This window comes from Tachysurus vachellii, chromosome 22 (assembly GCF_030014155.1).
Source record: "Tachysurus vachellii isolate PV-2020 chromosome 22, HZAU_Pvac_v1, whole genome shotgun sequence".
NCBI classification, from domain to species: domain Eukaryota; kingdom Metazoa; phylum Chordata; class Actinopteri; order Siluriformes; family Bagridae; genus Tachysurus; species Tachysurus vachellii.
In genome coordinates this window covers 3945524-3962500 of record NC_083481.1, presented here as the reverse complement: position 1 = coordinate 3962500, position 16977 = coordinate 3945524, and the positions used below count along the sequence as shown (strand labels likewise).

Below are 16977 nucleotides of genomic sequence, written 5' to 3'. Positions count from 1 at the left end.
TTATAGCCAGTTATAAAACTCTTTCCCTCAGCAATCTCTCTCATATTTCTCTACACGAGATGAATTAAAAATAAATTGTCACGTAAACAAAGAAACAAACAAATGCAGAGAGACTGAAAAACTTTAAGCAAGGTGTCTGACATCTTCTTTTGTAAATGAACCTAAATAAACATCTGCTTAAACGCGGAAATATTTACCAGGAGAATGTTTCTGAATAATTCGGGACAATTCACCGAGTGTTTTCACGGCGCTTGTTTGCAGAGAACGAATTCTGAGTACGGGTCTGCAGTACGAGTACTGAAATTAAATGATACTGTTTAGTTGAAAACGGGGGGCACGGTGGCTTAGTGGTTAGCACGTTCGCCTCACACCTCCAGGGTTGGTGGTTCGATTCCCGCCTCCGCCTTGTGTGTGTGGAGTTTGCATGTTCTCCCCGTGCCTCGGGGGTTTCCTCCGGGTACTCTGGTTTCCTCCCCGGTCCAAAGACATGCATGGTAGGTTGATTGGCATCTCTGGAAAATTGTCCGTAGTGTGTGATTGCGTGAGTGAATGAGAGTGTGTGTGTGCCCTGTGATGGGTTGGTACTCCGTCCAGGGTGTATCCTGCCTTGATGCCCGATGACGCCTGAGATAGGCACAGGCTCCCCGTGACCCGAGGTAGTTCGGATAAGCGGTAGAAAATGAATGAATGTTTGTTTTCGCACATTGAAAATTGAAAACCTTCTTGCTACCTGCTTCTAAGCTTATTTTGAGCTGTCAATCAGTCTGTGCGTCGACATGATGTAGAATGTTGAATTTGGGCATATTCTGTCTGAAATATCAGTGTAGTCAACGTGGCGACGACTGCGATCGCCTACAGCCTCGTCCCTATGCCGATGCCGATGTTCACGAGAGCCTCCAGTCGTGTTAGATATCACAGACAGACACGTCCAGACCCCAGAGACGTCCGTCTTTTGGGTCGGCTTCATCAAACATTAACCTTAGGAGTGTCAATCATTTTAATAATATCATTTCATATAGTTTCATGCTCAGGTCAAAAAGGGTACCAAAACTTCTAAAGACTCTCTGACAAAGACTCAGAATGCCAAATGATATCGGAAACCATATGGCTGATTTGTACGAACTGAAATTTTTCTCATTTTCAGAAATTTGTCTACGCTGATACTGAGTGTGATGATGTTCTAATATCCCTTGCTCACGTTGCCCAGTTCATCCTCTTTACCATCACGGGTTGCTCCTTGTTTGTTGCTGTCTGATACGATAGAAAACAATTCGAAACTCTCCTACGTTAATATTAGCGTTAATGTTAATGAATGCAGCCTTTCTTTGCCTCAGCGAGCTTCATATGTGCCCTGTTGTCCTCATGAACATGTCCTATGACCTCCCTCAAATCTCACGCGTCGAATGGCGAGGATTAGATCTAGATTGTGCTTTTTTTATGCCATAAGAAAGGAAAAACTAGCCAAGAAGAGCGTTTTCCGTTTTTCTTACGGTCTAGATCTGATTTTACGAACGGTGTTTATTCTACTAATAATTGAAATAAAGAGGAGAGTCTTTTAACTACATTTCACACTTGTACAGCTGTAAAAATCAAAAGAAATGGCCTGTGGCGATGAGTCTTGCATTGCTAAGTAATGAATAGAGCAGCAGGGTTAAGAGACGGTAATGATGGAGAAGAAGTACGTCTCTCTCGCTCTCTCTCTCTCTCTCTCTCTCTCTCTCTCTTAATGTTGCTGCTCAGGCGGTAGGCCATGAAATACGCAGCATGTCTCAAATCCTGCACTGCACCCTGAGGGAGCCGAGGAAAAAGGGGCTTTCTGTATCTCCTGCATGCTATCCTTAAAATCCACTTAACCTCCATTTAACCGCTCCATGAGAGGGCATTCAAGGTTTTGTTTTTTTTTTTTTTTGCGATTTATGCTGGATTCACAAAGCGTTCACTAAAGCGTCCGGGATCGATGAAGTGAGCGCATGTGTGTGATGGTCTGTTCACCGTTCAACGTTTAACAACAGAAGCCTTGATGCTAGCGGTTATTAAAGACTACAGCGGTTATTAAAGACTACAGCGGTTATTAAAGACTACAGCGGTTATTAAAGACTACACGTTCCAGAGAAGCTGTCGTGTTCTTGCAGATCCACCGGATTGCTAACAAGAGATAGAAGCAATGCAACAGTCTCATTGTTATACTGTTCATCTTCTTTCTAGTATCAGAGCTCCGAGTATCATATGATACTCAATATAGATCCACGAGAAATCCGAGTCGTGTTCCTGCGAGGTTCTGCTGTTATGTTAAAGCGATGCAAAAGGCTCTTGAAGCTGTTTCCTGTTTTCACCTGGAAAGGTGAAATATACGCAATATTTGCCCAAATTATAAACATAACTTCCTGTTTCAGCATACATTTAAAGACTCTATCATTTTATTATGCAGGAAACAGACAGAATTACATGAGACATCAGAACATGTTTCAAATCAAACTAAAATTGCTAAAGCACCAAATTTGGAACATTTCTCTATATTATACGATTTCATTTACAGAATTTGGCAGATGCCCCGATCCAGAGCCACTTACATTTATCTCGTTTTATACAAACTGAGGGTTAAGGGCCTGGCTCAGGGGCCCAGCTGTGGCCGCTTGGTCAACGTGGGATTCGAGCTCAGAACCTTCTGATTGTCCAACACCTTAACCACTAGGCTACCACATCCCCCGATATTATAATATTTGTTGCAGCGACAACATTTTGAAATTACAAGAGTGGAATATGAGAGAATGCAGTAATACTGTAAAACTGTGTAGGAAATGTTCTCTTTTGTTGGAAGGAGAAATCACAGAACGCATCTGCGGCGTAACAGCTGTAACAGCTGTCTCTCATTATAGCAACGTGTTATGTATATACAGTTACACCAGTCTGTCATAGTATCATGACTTTCCTCTCTGGATATATCACCACTTTATTCTTGAAACAAAGAGTTTTCCACATAATATATATAAAAATACAACTTTATTTGAAAACTATTTCTTTGCTCTCTCTCTGTGTGTATATAAATATATATTATATATATATATATATATATGTATATATATATATATATACATATATATATATATATATATATATATATATATATATATATATATATGTATATATATATATATATATAAAATATAAATACTTCTCACATCAAGTACAAAAGCTATAACTGGGTGCTGGTATAAATCGAATCCGCCACTAATACAGGATTGGAATGATGTAAAAAGTATATTGACTCCGGAGAAAATTACATTCTATGTGAATTACCAAAAGGATATATAAAAATTTGTTGATTTTTGGAACTCCTGTTGAATTTTTGTTATAGAACCTGTTTTATGTTTAATTTTAAATATTGCATCCACATTTCCCTTTCTTTTATAAATAGTTTTTATATAAACTGAAGATCATTTTAAAGAGATACCAGAGAAATTTGTTATTGTTGTTTTGCCTCTGCAATAAAAAACTCAAATATTAAAAAACAGAAAAGAAAAATACTTCTTCACTCATAAAATAAGATTTTTCTCTTTTTAAGACTTATATATATTTATTACAAATTTATTCCCAAAATTCTAAAGTATTGCAGCTTTTTTTGTTAATATTATGCTTTTTATTTCTTAAATATTATGATTTTTCCCCTTGAAATATTCTGACTTACTTTCTTGGAATATCAGATGCTACAACTTTCTTTTTCTATGCAATTTATTCTCGAAACATTCTGGCTTTATCCTTGTAAGTTTTTTGTGGAATATTCATTTCAAGGTTTCCCTCAAAACATTTTACAAAATAGTGTGACTTTTTACCTCCATATGAATTACGACTTTATTCTCAAAGCATTGTGACTTCTTACTTCTCAGAAAGTTCGTTCAAATCTTTACAATTGTTTAAACAGTAGACCTAAAATATAGATATAATATATAGATATAATATATAGATATAATATATAGATATATAATAAAATATTAGTAGCAGAAACTCAAAGTCCAACAAGAAACTAAAAACATTTGAAGATTTTGACTCTGACATTCTACAAACCTATTATCTAGTCATGTTTTTTTTTAATAAATCTTCAGGTATTAAAGGTCTGTACGAGTGACTGGTGCAGTTGAGCTCTCCTCCAATCAGAAGCTTCGGTTTGAAGCTTTCTATATATCTGTCGTTTCTATAGTAGAGATAAACGCCTCATTCTTGTGATGTCACTAATCAGCCAGATGAAGTTTATTGTTAGCCGATCAGATCAGAGGTCACTGAAATATCGGACAAGACCAAAAACATCTGGATAGGCTTAAAAGGCGTAAATATAAAAATTTATCAAACTATTTTTATTATTTTTTTTTTTTTTACGGTTGAAATTAAAATACAATAAGAAATTAATATTATAAACTTTTGGACGTTTTTGTCCCATTAAATCCCAGTCAGAAAAAAGCAAAGAGGAGTGGAAAGAAAGAAAGAAAGAAAGAAAGAAAGAAAGAAAGAAAGAAAGAAAGAAAGAAAGAAAGATGGAAGGAAGGACGGATGGATGGAGGGAAGGAGGGAAAGGAAGGAAGGAAGGAAGGAAGGAAGGAAGGAAGGAAGGAAGGAAGGAAGGAAAAGAAAAATAAGAAGAAAAATAAACAGAAGGAAAAAAGAAAAAGAGGAAGAAAAAGAAGAATCTAGCAAGACGCACGTATTATAGGATAAAAGTATGAAACATTAAAGGAATAATTGTGTCCATAAATCATCTTATTCTTATCTGTGAATTATAATAACAATAATAATAGCTTATGTACGCTTGTGAAAAAAAGGCCAACAAATGGGAAGATTTATAAACTTTTTCCCCTGTTGTTATGTCAATTGTATATGGAAATTGAACAAGGCACATTATGAAAACACTCAGAGAATGATTTCTCAGTGCTCCATTTAACTCAGGATTATATAAGTATAAAATATGCTGCAAATGTGCTAAAGGTACACACATCACAGAGCATTCTAACACTCATTAGTCTCTCCAGATGTTTGCAGCGCAGCTTCTTTATAAGACTCTGAGAGAGATCTGGCTTGCGATGCGGCAGTAAAACTTCAACGACGCTTAAATGAACACAAATGAGTCTGAGTGCTGCGTTAGATTCAGCCAATCAAGCGAGGGCTTGGAGAGAGACTTTTTAATTTGCCATAACCAAATGGTAGGATGCTTTGTTTTAGTTTAGAAAATGACTGAAGGAGTCTGAGGAGAGATGATACTTGTTTTTCAAACAAATTATTAAATGATTAAAGGAATTCACCGCTTTTCTTCCGGTACGCTGGCTTTCTGTCGTGCCGTCAGAATGGAACTAGACTTCTGGGACGTTTTCGATCGGTGTAAACAAATGAATGTGGGCTGAGAAGGGGATGTGGTAGCTTAGTGATGGACCACTGGTAAGAAGGTCATGTGTTTGAATCCCTTTAGCAAGGCCCATAATCCTCAATTTCTCAGTAGTATAAAAACAAGATAAAATAAAAGTCGCTCTGTATAAGAGCGACTACCGAGCGCAATAAATGTAAACGAGCAATTTTCTGGCTGTGAGTCTGATCCAAAATATGTCAGGATTAACTCTGTTGTCTTTCAGTGTGAGACGTGTGTTCTTCCCTCTGTTATCCTTACAGTGAATTTTAGTGGGTGAAGATAAAGTTTAGCTGTTTAAAGCTGTTTAACTGTTATCTCAGAGAGAAGAAATGGGTCTGAGATCGACATTTACTTCAAAGATATAAACAATTGTGTACAACTTTTCTATGAAAATGCCGAATCTAGTATTTTGGAGAAAAACAGAAATAGTGATGAAACACTACAAAGTCTTAAAGTCCTGAGTGTCTCCTGTCATATGAGCTTCATATTAACACCACTGTGGAGTGAGACACGACAAAGATGTTCGATCATCCACGTGAACATGACAACAACAAAAAACAGGAGTAAACTCCATTTTTTTTGCCCTCTGGGTAAAGGAGTTAAACGAATTAGATTAAAAACAGGATATTTTACACTGATGGGTGTCTAGATTCAGCTGAAGTCCACAGCAAAGTCCGAATTCTGTATTCTCACCTTTCCAAAGCTGTGTAGCCTGAACGCTGCATAAGTTAGCACTCGCTTATGACCTTCAGTGAAGTCTGAAAGGCGTTTTTCAAAATCAATAAAAGAAGCAAATCTGCTCTTGAATTATACATGCGTCGGTCCGCAGAACGGTGGCGTAGTTTATATGCAAAGCCTGACCTAAAATATTCAGCTTGGGCTATGAATTTATTTAATCAATTTGCTCTTCTGAGGAACGAATAGGAACAATTATTCAAAGTCAAACCGCTCACAGAGCCATATTAAGGATCGTTCTTTTAACTCCGAGCACCGCGAGTCAGCTAAAGGCGAGAAAACTATGACGGCATCGATTTTAGCAAACAGAGCGCCGTGGTGGTATAAAGAAGCGTAACCGGGCTTCGAGGCCACTTCATCACATCTCTCTCAGCATGGCACCTGCACCCTGCAGGAAGAGAAAGACTGATCTGACTGTGAGATTGATGAGTCTTGTTTAGGAGCTACAGAGGAGCTCCCTCAATTCTTGGAGTGTATTAAAAGCAACATTAGAAGCTTTATTTTGGAAAATAGGTCCACCGTAGATTCACATTAAGAGCAAGTGGAGACGGACGAGACGCAGATGAAGCTGACGTCCCAAATCAGGGCATGGATGCGTCACAAGGTTGGCACGGCAATCCCAACTTATTACCTCGCTCCTATTTCAAACGATTAAATAATAGAATTGCATGGAACCTACAGGCTAAAGAACCAGAGTAGATGCAGGAGGATGTCATGATATCAGCAGCAGTAATCAAATAATGCATTTGCAATAAAAAGCCAAAAAAACAAGAGCAAGTATGTATTTATTCCTATATAATTGATTCCTCCATATGGAGGACATTTTGCTGTGGCGTTTGAACGATTCTGCTATGAGTGGCAGTGATGAGTCTATTTAATCACTTCTTACATATCATCACATCATACTTACTTGGTAAAGTCTTAGTTTTGACACTCAACTGTTGCCTTATTTAATCTTTCAGAGTTAAATTATTTGTCTTTCATTTTTATTTAGATCATTTTTGACCAAAACATTTGCCTGGTTGTGATAATCTTGCTACTGCATGCCTGATTGTCCTCTGGGATCAATAAAGCATCCATCCACCGACCCACCCATCCATCCCTCCATCTACCCACCCATCCATCCATCCATCCACCCATCCATTCATCCAGCCAACCATCCAACCAACCAAACCACCCAAACAATACACCCACCCACCCATACACCCACCCACCCATCCACCCACCCATCCAACCAACTACCCACCCATCCATCCATCCATTTATCTATCTATCTATCTATCTATCTATCTATCTATCTATCTATCTATCTATCAAACAGATAACAAATATTGATATTTTGTTATCAATAACAGATATTTTAATAACAGGAAATAGCAACAGATATTTTAAATATCTACTTGTCTAACACTTGTCATTTTTTTCTTGAACGCTTTGGAAAACAGGGCGGGGCTTCGTGACTGATGTCAGTGAATAGAAAAGATTTTCAAAGATCATTCCAGTTTCATGCGTCGATTAGTTCATTCTTGGTTTCATTTTACTTCAAAGAAAAGAACTGGTGAAAATGTGGGGAAATTTGCACCCACACTCCTCATTCTACTCCATTCTATGTTAAATTGTGGAGCTCGTTCATGAACTAGAGGTAAATCTCAGGCTTCCACTTGCTACACGATACATGATATGATACGATTTTTTTTTTGATTCCTAAAGCAACAATACTTTAACTATAATTAAGGCCACGCTCTCAGCCTGCTGAGATACTACAGCGAGAAAGAGTCAAATCAAAGAGTTGACTCAAAGAATCAAAAGAATCAAGGAGTTGCAAGCAAATTACATTACCTTGCTAGAAAATGAGAATATTTACAGTTAATATCAGTTTACATCTAGCTTTTATATGTAACGTGGCCTCATTTTATTTCAGTCTCAGCCTCTTAAATACGAGTTGTTTGATTGTTACACACCTTACGAGAAATGTGTAAATGGAGACAATGTAGTCATTCATTCTGTTACACAACCTTAATAACGGTCATATCAAAATGCATCAAAATGAGGATAAATTCCATTAACACACATTAACACACTAGTATATTTACTAACATGGTCTGCTCAGGAATGGAGGATGAATACGGGTGTAGAGACAGTAACATATTATTACATATGGTTTGGTTTTCCAGCTACAGTGTGAGTTACTGTGGGCAAATTCACACAAATAAAGGGCAAGTTACATTTAAAGAAAATAAAGAAAGACTGCCAGCTGAAAACGAAACCAATGCCATCATGAAATTACGCCTTAGTTTTGACAAATACCTTTGAGTCAGATAATCGTTACACATGCCCATAGCTCTGATGCCGAAAAAATTCACATCCAGGCTCTTTAAGCCGATGTTTACGTCGCATTTTAAACAGTTTATACGTAATCAGCATTCTACTGTTACTGTACGACGCTTAATTTCCTATAAGCCCATCATTTCCTTATCATTAGAGGATCATTAGTGAAAGAGCTAAAATGGAGGATGCCTTTTATTGGATGCTGATACAGAATACAGCAAATATGATACTTTATATTTGACCATGTGATCACTAACAATCTTAAAAATACAGCTGAAACCTGTAGTTTGACTGGCGAGTTTGTTCCAGCGAGTCAGGCTGGGTTCGGGTTAAGGGTTCGACTTGGATTCCCTTTCAAAAATGGAGAAAATTCTTACATAGTTACATCTGATTACCGTCCAAAGAACCCTAATTTTAACATTGTCAAGATCACCAAACTAAAAATTGGACAAATTTCTTGCGCCAAACCAAACAATGTTTTATACATTTTGTCCAAGTGCATCCAGATGTTCTGGTGAGAAATATTTAACATGGTAAAAAGTAGTATGGAGGTGATATTTTCCTGTCACACGTGGCTCTGACCCGAGACAAAAGCAGCGACCCGGCCGCAAGCGCCGTCCCGTGATACTTTGTTTAAGAATTGACTTAAGTACATCTAAATAAATAAGATGCCCAGTCTGATGGATGAAGTAGGATGAAACGTCTTAGGCATTTTGATCTCTTCTTGTAAAACCCTATAATAGAAGCCATTTAATATGTCACTCGTATTGATGCAAAAGAAATCGTGCCTTTTTGAGGTCGGTGTGGGAATAAAATAGAGAAGCACAAAAGCATGCAGGATCCCAGGATGGTCGGTCAGACTGAAGGCTTTCTGTGAGGGACAGTACAGGAGATCATGACGCGCTGTGATAACGTGGTTATGACATCTCTGTGTCTCTGCGTCCTGCCCCCTTTTTATTAGGTGTAAGGAGTTCGAGCTTTTTTTTTTTTTTTATTATTTACCCCCTGCATTGAACCCAGCAGCAGGAACATCTCTGAAGGCTACAAACTCCCTCCCTCCTTCTCTCTCTCTCTCTCTCCCTCCCTCCATCCCTTCTTTCCTTCCTCCTCCCATGTCCACTTTATTCACTCCCCTCACCTGGCACGTCGTCTTCAAAATCCAAATCGTCTTGGCCCTCTTCCTCGTTGCTCAGTGATCCGGGCATCTTCACCGCATAACACACGCACACACACACACACACACGCACGCACACGCACACACACACACACACGCGCGCGCGCGTCCTCACGCACAAAAATTACATCCGTGCGTCCGGGATTTTTTTTTTTTTTTTTTTTTTTTTTAAACAAAAAAAAAGTCGCACAAACTCCCGATTAAGCAACGCCTTTTTTTAAAGGACTAGATGGAGAATTAAAAAAAAAAAAAAAAAAAAACAGGGACATATGAAGGTGAGGATTTTTACTTAAAAAACATAAAAAATGAAAAATAAAAAAAAATGCACAAAAAGAAGATCCGAAGGTTTTGGATGCGCTCCGATCTTTTCTTTCCCTCTTCTTTCCTCCTCTATCCAATTATCCTCGTGTCTGAAAATAAGAGACGAAAATGGAACACACATGCCCAGCTCCAGCTCGTGACGTCTGGTCGGTTGCCATGGCAATCCATCCCATAATTGCGCAGGCAACTAGTTAGTAGTGCTGCCCTGGTAACCAGGTGTTACTAGTAGTGAGCGGAAGCGCGTGAGTGGTATCTGTATATATATGTGTGTGTGTGTGTGTGTGTGTGTGTGTGTGTGTGTGTGTGTGTGTGTGTAAACAGCGCCGCGTGCCCCTTCATCTCTCACGCGCATTGTCCCTGTTTTATCGCCTCCCCGGTCGAGTGTGCGCGCGCGCGGAGGTTATGTCGGGATAAGACGCGAAGAAAGTTGTCTCGAGGCAGCCCGCGGAAACGGAAAGCGAGCACCGGTTTTGCGACAGTTAACGTTAGGCCTTCAGGATGGATAAACGCACCCCTTTTGTTTGTATCACATGATTCCTTTTCTTTAAGCTCATGCATTTACAGGTGTCTGTTCACGGGCTGCGCGAGGAAGAGTTCTATTAATGCTGTTATCTCACTGAAATGACATTTTTCTTCTTTATTTTATTTAGCTTCGCTTAGCTCTGTAGATGCCAACATGGCACGGGACTTGTGGATCGAAATAAACTGACGTTTTATAAGGCAAAAAAATCGTTGCGCTTTTCCACGCGCGCGCGTGGCTGCTGCTGCTGCTGTTCTACATGGCTGGCTGCAAGTCACGAGCGGTTGTCAAGGTTACCGCAGCTGGAAGGCGCACGAGACAAAGAAGTGAAGAAAAGCGCGAGCGCTCTGCAGAATGAGCAACAATCTAACTCTTAATGCGTTTCCGGTTTATTCAGTGTGTTGGGTTAAGATTCAGTTTTTATTCTTTATTCTCATTATTTTATAATCACTTCTGAAATAAAGCCTGTTTGGATATTATAAATGAAAAGTGCTATATTGTTATTAGGGATGTATAATAAAGTGTATTATAAACAATAGTGGGTTATATAATAAAAATAATAATAATAATAATTATTATTATTATTATTATTATTATTAGAACAATAATTATTATACTAATACTAATAATGATGATAATAATTATTATTATTATCATCATTATTATTAACAATATAAGAATAATAGTAATAATAATAGTAACAATTATTATTTATTACTAATTATTATTATTATTACAATAATTATAATAATACTAATGTAATAATAATGCTAACAATAATAATGAAAATAAGAATAATAATTATAATTAAAATAAGAATAATTATATTTATTATTAGTAATAGTAGTATTATAATAATTATTATAATAATAATACTAATAATAATGATAATTATTAGTATTATTATTCATGTCAGAATTGTATCTATACAAATGTTTTGTTATTAAGGATATTTTATTCTACTTTCATATATATTAGTATAAGTTTTTTTTATTTACTTATAATAGTTAAAATTTGGTTTCAGTGATTTGATAACTTTCTATGTAGCTTTAATGAAGGAAATTTATTCTAACATACACCAAGAATACACTAAGGACACCTTCCCATCATACTCATATGTAGTTCTTCCCCAAATTGTTGTATGGAACAGCCCTTTGTTTCCCAGTATGACGATTCCCCTGATTCACAAAGCATATAGGTTGAAATACGTGGAGTGTCGTGACTCTGACTCAACCCCACTGAACAACTAATGAAACAAACTGCACCTCAAACCATCTTAACAGATGAGATGCCCCTAATGCTCTTGTAGCTGAATGATCACATCCCCACAGCTGTGCTCCAACATCTAGTGAAAATCCTCCCCAGAAAAGTGGAGTTAATAGTAACAGTAACGGGGGAATACATCTGAAATAAGTTCAACAAGGACAAATAAGCTATATATCCAAAGACATGTGAACACCTGACCATCACACACCTTTGGCCATATGGCTTAAAAAAAAGTCAGAATTTATCTATACATCATGTTTATTTAGCCACTATATTCATGACAATCTGACATTTCCTATACTTGCTGATATATGAAATGTTTATCTGCACCTATAAATTAAGTATAACCCATAATAAACTCCACCTTTAACAGTACGTGTCTCTTTTCTCCCTCAAAACCCAACTGGACACCAGTCACTGTAAATAAAAAAGGGTGCAGTCACGGGTGCTCTTATTTTTCATTCCAGTGAACACTTAATGCTTAAGAGCAGCAAGAACTAAGACGGCGCACTATAACTAGCTTTAAACTGCCTGTAACACGTTCAGTATAATATCCAAATAAAAAGATTCTTCATATTCAGTTACATTACACGCAAAATCAATGCAGAGCCTGATTCTTTTGAAAATTTATTTATTTTACAAAAGAACATCATGAGTTTAATCCTCATCCTCTTCCTCCTCCTCATCCTGGTTGATCTGGAAGTAGCGCAGTTCGTAGCTCTCCTTGGTGTTTGCCACAACGCGCAGCCAATCTCTCAGGTTGTTCTTCTTCAGGTACTTTTTGGTGAGATATTTGAGGTACCTTTGGAACAAAAGAAAAACTGTCAGAAATCCCATGAAACCATATAAATTTCCAACACAATCCTTCAATTGAAATGAAGATATCCAAATTATTGTAAAGACTGCAAATACAGGGAGGTGAATGTGTCAGGAGCATCATCACTAACATGAAGCTCCTAGGAGACAGAACAGAGAACCACAAATTTCTAGTGGATGAGGCAGCGAGGGGGTTTTCCAGATGTGCACAAAGCATCAGTAAGAAAACAGCAACGCAAAAAGTTAACCTGAGTAAATTTGGTGTTCAAAAGAGGGGAAAAACAGACAATGTATTTAACAGAAGCGTGCAGATGTCTTATATCCTAAATCCTTTACCTTTCAGTGAATTTGCTTTTCTGCCTGGTACAACCTTGAAAAGTGTTTTTTGGTGTCTCGCATGCTTGTAGTAAGGGGTTAAAAATGCTTCTCCATTAGAGACAAAATGCAACACATGGCCATCTAATACAGTGATGTCGCCTTATATGCATTACACCTTAAAAACTTGACTGCATTAAGCTGTCCGAGTGAAACAGTTTAACTTCGCATACATCTGTGTTTCATCTATTTCACTCCTATTCAAGCAGCATCTTGGTTATGCCAGATTTCTAAAGCTGAACTTCAACCCCAAACTTCCTGTTGATTAGAGCGGTCAGCGGAGAACAGTCTAACTGGTGCAAGTAACTCAGCTGAGCACTCTTTGCAGGACTTGTCACATTTTGACGAGGACGGATGACACCACAGAGGGTTCCATATGGAACCGGGGAATGTGGCAGGTTAAGGTGTTGGGATAACGGAAGGTTGTAAGTTCAAATCCCAGGTCAAACAAACTGCCACTGCTGGGCCCCTGAACAAAGGCCCTTAATCTGCAATTGCTCAGTTGTATAAAATGTAAGTCACTCTGGATAAGGGTGTCTACCAAATGCCATCAATGTAATGTAAATGAACCAGAATGAAAATTGTTATTACAAAAAATAACAAAAGAAGAAGAAAAAAAAGACCAGACATTTTTTTTTAGAGAGTATGGTGATCTGTTGACTTGTAGATAGTCAGCAATTGTTTCAGACATTGTTTCAAAAGTTTATTCAGCTGTATGGGCCCACACTTGTGTACTGCACACTTAGACAACTCCAGAAAATAAAGAGAACATCTATATAGAGTTATATAGAGGCTTGAATGAATATTTTCAACAGGGCAGCCATACTAACCTCTTGGAGAAGGGGATGTCTGAGGTCACCGTGATCTTGCTCTTGCTTCTTTCGATGGACACAACGCCACCTCCCAAGTTCCCAGCTTTCCCGTTCACTTTGATACGCTCCTGCAGGAACTGCTCCTACACCGAGAAGAGGGAGGAAGTAGTATCATCAGCTTGCTTATAAAGGAGTATATTTACGTGCACACTAATAATCTGACTGTTTTTAATTACATTATTAAACTCTTAATTTATGCTAGTCAGGGTTGTTGTAGATCTGGGGTCTAACCCAGGAATACATCCTGGATAGAACACCAGGTCTCATCAAGGAACAAATCTCTCTCACACACACACACAGGATCAATTTGGAGTCAACAATCCACCATTTGGCATGTTTGCGAATTGGGAGGAAACCGAATCAGAATGATTTATCAGCAAATAAACAGTGACTGGATCAAAACAGACCGTTTGAACTCAGCTGGATTTTCAGCTTAAACTGATCTCAGGTTTAAAGGTCTGAATTACAGCAAGAGGTTCAATCTGAAGCCACCAAACCACTCAAAAGTCAAATACTTGCACTGATCCTGCAAGCCAATATAACATCTGTAACAGATCCTCATGTGTACGTACAAAGTTCGCGGCGTCCATGATGCCATCCTCGACAGGGTGAGTGCAGTCCAGGGTAAACTTTAGGACCTGCTTCTTCTTCTTCCCACCCTTCACTATAGGCTTCTTCTGTAAACACAATCACACCATATGACCCATGACTCTTTAGACAAGCATAGCAGAGAAAAATAGGAAAAGAACAGTTGTGAGCAGCTGATGTTCATAAGGCACCGGGGAGACGTTAACTAGTCTCTGGATGTTTATAAAGGATGGTTTATAGTTTTTATGCCAATAAATAGATATAATTATAAAAAAAAAAGTATTGTATGTTTATGATAGTTTTTAATTTGCGACATATCAGTTTTATTAATTAATAAGTAAGGACAAATATATAGCTTTACTAACACCATAGACGGATTTTTATTGTTTCACCTTTTTGTCACTAGACAGCATGTGAGGTAAATGCATGGTTAGCAGTTAGCTTAGCGTTAGCTTAGCATTAGCTTCTCTCATTCGCACTCAACTCGTTAACCAGAACAGTGAAACATTATTATATCATGTAAATTCCGTTATTCACTCCATTTTCCAGTGCATTAAACTCAGAATCGGTTTGTTTGTTGTTGTTTTTTCTTTTATTTCGCCTATTTTTTAGACCTACAACGTGCTTTCCTAGGCCTCGTTTCAGACCCACTATAAACAAACGCTCATAAAGACACGATTTTGCAGCGAAACCGGAATTTAATCACGCACTACATGAGGTGAGGGTTTCGTTTGAAACCTGTCACGTTTTCAGTCCACAAACCAGGACGAGACGCGAGATTTTCGACCGTTTTCCAGCCGCATTAATACTTACGAGAGGAGCCATGACGGACTCGTTTAGAAAGGGAGGAGAAAGGGCGCGCATGCGCTTTGAGCACCTGCCACTGAAATGATCACAGATCTAATCGATGAGCTCCAGGAAAATGTAATCGAGTGCTCCAGAGAAATGATTATGTTAGATTTATTTCTCATTTTTACTTGTAGTAATGACCAGAAAGTTAAAAATAAACTTGATTATATTTAGCTTGCTCCATAGTACTAAAGATGTAAGGAGTACATCTAATAGCTCCTAGATAATCAAGAGTGGGCGTGTGTGATGAAGCAAGTTACTCAGAAATGTATTATTGTTAGATTTGCCATATACCACAATTTTTGAAGTATTACTGTATAAGATTTTATCATTATAACAGCAAATTCAGCAATCGGTGCTTCGAGAACAACAGTGAAAGTTACTGCTGACCCCAAACATCCAAGCTACCACCTCATCATCAAGCCACATACTCAAAGGCGTTACTGGCCCATCACTTCATGAACCGCATGCCACCATCACAGTTTGCTTTCAGATGCTAACCAGTTACTCAACCACCAGAGAATATAGAAGATCCCACCCAACTACCTCAAATATTTTGCACATGCAATGTCTTTCACACATTCAGATTTGTTCTGTCTTTTTTTGTCACACGCCCTGTGTTTGTGTAATCGTAGTGTTACTGCAATGTCTACTGCAAGGATGTCCAATCTTTTCCACAAAGAGCAGGTGTAGTTACACCTTTTCCCTTACAATCAAGTAGGAGCTACTGAAAACCTGATTCCACCTGTTTAATAGTTGATTTTGGCTTTCAGGAGCTTTCAGTTGTGGCTTCTGCGTGATGGAAAACTTGCATTTGTTCTTGTTTGCTGAGTGGTCATTATTTTGAAGTACTAATTAATGTGGCACGAAACATAAACCAATAAAATCTTTCTAATTCTGATTCAGAATCTTATTTTAGTGATACAGGAACAACTTATCATATTTAAAATTTCCTATCTTGAGATTTTCCCTTTAAGATGCCCCCTTCCCCCAAAAAACATAAAGCCATCCATCTTAAAAAACCTAAAGTAGCTCCTTTACTGTACAAAATACTGACACGACAGAAATATTAAACAATATCTCCTCAGAGAATCATGTTTTTCACTCAGTTTATATGGAGCATCTGCCATACAGGTCTCTGTGTAAGATGTTACTATAGAAACAACATATTAAATCCACACTCAATACTGTGATATGGATTACATTCAGAGCTGCTGTTCTATAAAAGTAACAAACACCATCTGACTAATGATAATTTAAAATAAAATACTGTATAATAAACGTATTCAAAACAACATCACAGAGAATCTTTATTAGCGCAGAGAAAGACAGTTACATCAAGACAAGAAAATGGCAGATGAATTGTTTTAATTCTACATAAAATATTTTTATTTGCTGCTTTTTTTTAACTGAATTAAATGGAATGAGCTACTCCTTCAAAGGACAGCTACTTCATTTCTGCTAGATAGGAATTATAGGTAATTAACAAGCAAATGATGAAAATCACTTCAGCGTGATCATTTAGCTGAAAGAAATAAAAAATCCTTGGGGTTGTTTTTGACTCTCAAACCAGTTGAATGGAAACCAACATCAAAACTGAATATTACAAAATCCATAACAAAATTATGCAATACACTCAAACATAAGAGAATTCTAGTTCAATTTTCTTAAATGATCCAGTTTTGCTCACAAAACACTTTCGAATGTATTGACACCCTCAGAAACTCTCTTTACAACAAATCTC

General features: G+C 37.7%; 2 protein-coding genes across 3 annotated transcripts in view; both read right to left on the bottom strand.

Moving 5' to 3' along the window:
• Window positions 1-10534, bottom strand: part of chd5 (chromodomain helicase DNA binding protein 5) — a 50792-nt gene extending 40258 nt beyond the window's left edge. For both annotated transcript variants that reach the window (XM_060858484.1, XM_060858485.1), the window contains exon 1: window positions 9591-10534. In XM_060858484.1, the coding sequence (XP_060714467.1) occupies window positions 9591-9657 (67 nt within the window). In that variant the 5' untranslated portion in view covers window positions 9658-10534. The remainder of the gene's footprint in view (window positions 1-9590) is intronic.
• A 1813-nt stretch (window positions 10535-12347) lies between these two features.
• rpl22 (ribosomal protein L22) lies at window positions 12348-15315 on the bottom strand. The gene is made up of 4 exons (XM_060858536.1): window positions 15198-15315; window positions 14369-14473; window positions 13755-13879; window positions 12348-12535 (listed from the first exon to the last, which is right to left on the bottom strand). Exons 1-4 carry the CDS (start codon window positions 15246-15248, stop codon window positions 12391-12393), a joined length of 426 nt encoding a protein of 141 aa, XP_060714519.1. The 5' UTR covers window positions 15249-15315; the 3' UTR covers window positions 12348-12390.
• Window positions 15316-16977: the final 1662 nt, after the last annotated feature.

Bases quoted from the DNA above. Each gene is read 5' to 3' on its own strand.
- rpl22 (XM_060858536.1), bottom strand. From the start codon at position 15,248: ATGCGCGCCCTTTCTCCTCCCTTTCTAAACGAGTCCGTCATGGCTCCT. The intron at 13,880-14,368 runs GTACGTACACAT...TTCTCGGTGTAG, and splicing joins TCATGGACGCCGCGAACTTT to GAGCAGTTCCTGCAGGAGCG. The intron at 12,536-13,754 runs GTTAGTATGGCT...TTTGTTCCAAAG, and splicing joins GACATCCCCTTCTCCAAGAG to GTACCTCAAATATCTCACCA.